At 44.3% G+C, this 6106-nt stretch overlaps 1 protein-coding gene across 1 annotated transcript in view; it reads right to left on the reverse strand.

Moving 5' to 3' along the window:
* LOC107556121 (uncharacterized protein KIAA1211 homolog) overlaps positions 1–4819 on the reverse strand; it is a 12050-nt gene extending 7231 nt beyond the window's left edge. Inside the window, exons 1-3 of the mRNA XM_016239157.1 lie at positions 4577–4819; positions 1327–1488; positions 734–940 (exon numbers count right to left, since the gene is read on the reverse strand). Coding sequence (XP_016094643.1) covers positions 734–940; positions 1327–1488; positions 4577–4819 — 612 coding nt within the window. The remainder of the gene's footprint in view (positions 1–733; positions 941–1326; positions 1489–4576) is intronic.
* Positions 4820–6106: the final 1287 nt, after the last annotated feature.

Genomic DNA, 6106 nt, shown 5'->3' on the forward strand with positions numbered 1-6106 from the left:
TGCACCTTTGACATCGCTCGTTGTTGTCTATTCTATGGACAACAACATCCAAAAAGCGGGATTTTGTAGCATCTGGACCAATCAAAAACACAATTTTTCATTTGTTTTAACAAATCAGTTATTCATTAGATTAACAAATCGTCACAGACCCCTCACCTAATAAACTGGGCGCCAGGATGTTTGCGAATGACACCAGGCCCCTCCTGGTCCCCATGGCAACTAATGCTGATATCACTGGTTTTATGGCACCAAAGGAATGTGAGTAGCGAAAATCACTACCTTTTCCATAGGACAGGACTAAACAGTAAAAAGCACATTTTGGCTATTTAATTTATGCAATGGTGAAAAAAAGGCAAAATAGGCCTACATGGGGGAAAAAATACAAAAAACCGTGTTCGGTATTCGGCCTTCGGCTCAGTGTTTCATTTTGTTCGGCTTCGGCCAAGAATTTTCATTTCGGTGCATCCCTAGTTTGTTTGGGGTTTTTCTGGTCCATATTTGTCCAATGTTGTTTTAGACCCCACTGACTTTCATTGTATGGACAAACACAGTTCAAACATTCTTCAAAATATTGTCTTCTGTGTTTCACAAGTCATACAGGTTTGGAACAACATGAAGGTGAGTAAATTGATGACTGAACTTTTTTTTTTCTGTGAACTCTTTAACACATCTTCATACATAAAACAATATCCCAAAGGGCTGTTCACATTTTGAAGAACACCTTTCCCTTTACCTGTGTGAATCTTCTATGTTTGCGTGACACTCTCTGGTTCTTCGGTTTGACAGACAGTTTATGTTTGGCAGCAGTGTTGTCCAAGCGTGGGACAGACTGAGGGACAGCATCTAGATTGATGGACTCAATTGTGCCAGGGGGAGGTGGGCGCTTAGTGCGTGGGGATTTGACTGGAGTTCTGTGCTGGACCGTGTCGTGGCTGCCAGCCTAATTGAAAAGCAAAAACACATACAAGTTTGTGACTACTGGAGAGCAGGATTCCGAAGCATATTATATGTATGGGGAATCAGTGTATTGACAGTATGACAGTTTTACAGTTTCCCGCAGCTTAACTAGAGCACGCTATTAGCAACAAGGTTGCTGACAAAATGTATAACTTGAATGCACTAAAAGTTGCTTTCAATAAAAGTGCCTGCCAAATGCATAAATGTAAATTTTTGCAACTGAGGGAATCTGTCTTACAACATTACTCTCCAAAACCAGAGCAGTGATTAACATTTTTTCTGTTGATGTCCATTTAAATGGTCTAATCTAGTATATGACTGACATAGCATTTATGTAAGTAGTGGATAATAATTAGAAGATTAACTTACTTTTTCATTGGCTTCGGTCTCTGGTGGCTCATTCTCCACCTGAGCAAAAACCCTCAGTGGACTTTGTGTTATCTCTTCTTCATCTGAGCTACCTTCATCTCCCTCACTCTTTCTAAGTGAAGGAGGTCTCTGACCAAATTTGATATTATGTCCAATTTGCCTCTGTCAACAAAGCATATAGAGTAAACAAACAAAAAAAAATGTTGTTTGTTTTTGCTGCCTTGTTAGTCAAATTATAGAAAAGGAAGGAATTAGCCAACATTAAGTCCTAAAGATACCAACATAACAAAACAGTCTAACACAAAGTGTATACACTTGGTGAGATGCTTATATGAAAACTGTGTTAGTAAAGTTTGGTGCAAGACTTAATTGTGTGCATAGGAACAATTTTGACAGACAGACAGAACCATTTTAATTAGGGCTGAACGATTTTGGAAAATAATCTAATTGCGTTTTTTTGAACGAATATTGCAATTGCAATTTAATATGCAAAATATTTTTTAAAGCTCTTTATGTTCTGTATTATTCAACAAAGACAAGCTATAAATCATTGTATTGTATGACCAACACAATATTAGATAGATTAAACATAAATGTTCTTTTCTGTAGGCCAGGCATATATGTTACGATGAAATTAGGTGATGCATGAATTGATATGAATGACATTTTTATTTAACAACTACAATCACAGTATATTGACTGATTTGTTGAACTTGTGAGCATGTAGCCTAATAATTATGACAACGTAAAGCAAATAACAAAAAAGCACAAATAAGCCTGGTGTAAACATTAATATGAAAGTCAGTAACAAATCACACAAACTAAAGTAGTTAGTAGAAATATAAAAACCAATCTGTTGTTTTACCACTGTCATGAATCCGGTCCGTGGACTTCCGTCCGATTGCCACCAAAGGTCACTCATCCATTATATTGACTCTCTCACTACACTGACTGTTGCAGGTCACCACGGACTACATTTCCCATGCACCATTTCACTAATCACACACTCACCTGAAACCAAACACACACGCATAACACCCATTTAGTTCCTGCTCAGATCGCCGAGTATTGTTTAGCGTGTATTACTGCTATAGCTGATAGCTACCTTACGGAGCCTGCTTTAGTTTTCTAGCCTTATCTTAATCTTGCCTTGTCTGTTTCCTCGTGTTCTGATCATTGCCTGTGTACTTTGGATTACCTCTCTCGTCTTGCCCTGTTCAGATACTGTTTGCCCCTGCCTGGACCTTTGCCTTGTACCTGGATTATCTCTCTAGTCTCGCCCTGTTGGATTACGTTCGTCGTCGACTGACCCTCGCTTGTTTACCAGACTGCTCTTGCCTTGTCTTCTACATACCAGTTTGCCATTGTCTGGCCTATGCCCGTTTCTGACCACGTCTGCTAAATAAAGCTAGCAAATGGATCCGCACGTCTCATGTCTCGTTCGTCCCGTAACAGAATACTTGGCTGCACAAGGATCCAGCAGCTGTTCAAGTGGACATGGGCCAGGTATGGACACCGCAAGGATTTTATTAGCCCTTAAACAAGACACGCGATCTTTGGAGACTTATATTCGAGAGTTTGTAGCCATTGCTAACTACTCTGATTTACCGGACATTATTTTAAAGGGGTCAAATGATGCTGCTAAAAAGAACATTATTTTGTGTATTCGGTGTAATGAAATGTGTTTATCCGGTTTAAAGTTAAAAAAACACATTATTTTCCACATACTGTACATTATTGTTTCTACTCTATGCCCCGCCTTTCTGAAATGCGTAGATTTTTACAAAGCTCATCGGTCTGAAAAAGCGAGGTGTGCTCTGATTGGCCAGCTATCCAGTGCGTTGTGATTGGCCGAATACCTCAAGCGTGAGACGGAAATGTTATGCCCCTCATCATACTGTGATTGCATGTCCCAGCTGGAGCGACGACACAAAAACATTAAAACCCATTACAAACAAGGCATTTGTTGCATCCAGTGGGGACATAATTACTGATTATAATGACTTATACTGTCTTTTTACGCGTTGCATTGCATTGCATCGTGCCGCTTACGCCTTCTTTCTTTGCATGAACATTTGGGTGGCCTTATGCAAATCTTCCCACATAGTGAGGTAGATATGTGGGGGCGTGTTCGAACGAGCTGTTTTAGGGGGGTGTGGCTGACTCTTAACTTTTATAAAGAATATCTCTTTGGATTTGAGACTTTAGTCTTTGCAAATTTACAGATCTTCTTTATGCACCAAGAGCTTGTAACACTCCAAAGAGAAAGGAAAAAATGTAATCGCATCATATGACCCCTTCAATAGAGTTTTTTTTGTGATGGCGTGAATCAACCTCTTCAGTCAAAGCCTAGACGCGAGGGTCCACGTTCGTCCAGTTTTGCAGATTATGCTTTGTTGACTGTTGGCTCTCTATTCACTGTGGGTGTCACGGAGGAGAAACGCGACATCGCGTCCATGCCGGTTATGGCGACTGTGAGATTTTGTCAGCCACAAGCTCAGGGACATTCAAGTGTACTAATCACTACTCCGGTGATTCAACCCATTCGTGGAATGGCGGCCACACCGGAGCACGCTCACATAATGGCGGCGACAGCGGAGCCTGTTCACAAAATGGTGGCGACTAAAACGCTCGGTCATGTCACTGCTGCCCTTCATGAGGCAAGTCAAGTCACAGTTACCCTTCATGAGTCAAGTCAAGTCATCGCTGATCATTCTGAGTCAAGTCAAATCTCAACTGATCTTCCAGAGCCTCGTCACGTCACAACTGATCTGCCAGAGCTTCATCACATCTCGGCTGATCTTCCAGAGTCATTTCACATCACATCTGATCATCCAGAGTCACGTCACATCACAGCTGATCTTCCAGAGTCAGGTCACATCACAGCTGATCTTCCAGAGTCATGTCACAGCACAGCTGATCTTCCAGAGTCACGTCACAGCACAGCTGATCTTCCAGAGTCACGTCACATCACAGCTGATCTTCCAGAGTCACGTTACATCAAAACTGGTCATTCAGAGTATGGTTATTTCCTGTCTGCTGTACCCAGAAGTCCGAGGTCAGTTCGTCTGTACTCCTGACTGGTATCTAGCGTGGAGGATCCACCGCTGGTGTCAGCAGTTGCAGCTGGTATCCCCAAACCCACTCACTCTAGCCCACCTGTTCCTGAACTAAGTCCCCTGTCTGTAGCGCTTCCCACTATGGGGATCGCTTTATGGTGTATTTGGGCTGCATACACCACCACTCAAACTCTAGAGACAGCGGCGGCCACTATGATGTTTCCAGAGGTGGCGGCTGACGCTGCAGAACCTCCCGAAGTAGTGGTGTTCGCTGCTGTGGTCCCTGAGGCGATGGCACCTGCCGCAGCTTCACCAGAGATGGCAGCACATGCTACAGAATCTTCTGAGGCGGAGGCGCTCGCTTCAGCTCCTTGCACGATGGTGGTGCTCAGCAACGCACCTTCAGCCTGTCTTGTCACGGTCGAAGGAACCATTACTGAACTATCCCCGTATCCTGATGGTCCTACTGTATAACCTCCAGAGGTGGCGGCATCCGTTGCAGAACCTCCAGAGGTGTCAGTGGTTTCAACTTATGAACGCTCGTCCTGTCCTGTTCCGGCCAAGGAGGCCATCTATGAACTTTCTGCCTGTCCCGTCACGGCTATGGAGGCCGTCTGCGATCCCTTTGCCCTTTGAACTCTCGTCCTGTTCTGAATCAGACATGGAGGCTGGTTGTGAACTGTATGTTCATCTAAGGGTCGCTAACGAAATTGTTTCTGAATTATCAGTCTGTCCTGTTTCCCGCAATGAGCCTGATGTTGACTCTACTGTCTCATCCTGTGTTGAACTGTCTGCTAATCTGATTTCAGTTAACGAGTCTGATTTTAAACCAACTGTCTGTCCAGTTTCAATCTATGAACATGTTATTTGCCCCATTAGTCCAGTCACGACCCCAGAAACCTTACCCGAGCTCCCTGTAGGCTCTACTAGCCTTGTCACAGCCCAAAGATCCTCCTTTGAACTCTTAGTCCTGTCTGTCATGAACTCAGAAACTATAAATGGACCATATGTCTGTCCAGTTTAAGTCAAAAAGCCTGATTATGAACTGTTTGCCCACTCAGTTGTCATCAGGGAAACGGTTGAGGGACTCGTTATATTTCCTGCCATGGTCCTTGGGTCCGTGTATGCTCTGTCTGTGTTGTCTGTCTCTGCTCTCTCTATGTTACAGTCTCTGCCATGGTCTCCTGATCAGTTTGGCTCGCCGTGGGGGTCTTCTGCTCCGTCTGCTCCGCCGTGGTGGTCTTCTGCTCCGTCTGCTCTGGTCTGGTGGTCTTCTACTTTGTCTGCTCTGGTCTGGTGGTCTTCTGTCCTGCTCTGGTGGTCATCTGCTCCACCGTGGAGATCTTCTGTTCTGCTCTGGTCGGTCCCGTCTGCTCTGCTGTGGTGGTCCTCAGCTCCACCTGTACTGCCGGCTCCGCCCTGGCTCCCTGCTCCGCCGGTCCTGCCTCAGTCCCCAGTCTCTCCACTTCCACATGGACCTGGCCCTCCATCCCTCCCCCTGTTCCACCGCCCTCCCGGATCGTATAGTGTTTGGAGCGTCTGGAAGCCGCTCCTTGGGGGGGGCTCTGTCATGAATCCGGTCCATGGACTTCCGTAAATAGAAAGTCTTACAGAGATCATGAGACACTTGAATCGCTTTTATTCTGGGCTCTCAAACTCTCTTTCGTGAAATCTTTTATTTTTCCAAATGCTTGATCTCTATTTTTATTTTCATCATAGTC

Source organism: Sinocyclocheilus grahami, unplaced genomic scaffold, assembly GCF_001515645.1.
Source record: "Sinocyclocheilus grahami isolate Dianchi unplaced genomic scaffold, SAMN03320097.WGS_v1.1 scaffold556.1, whole genome shotgun sequence".
Taxonomy (NCBI): Eukaryota; Metazoa; Chordata; class Actinopteri; order Cypriniformes; family Cyprinidae; genus Sinocyclocheilus; species Sinocyclocheilus grahami.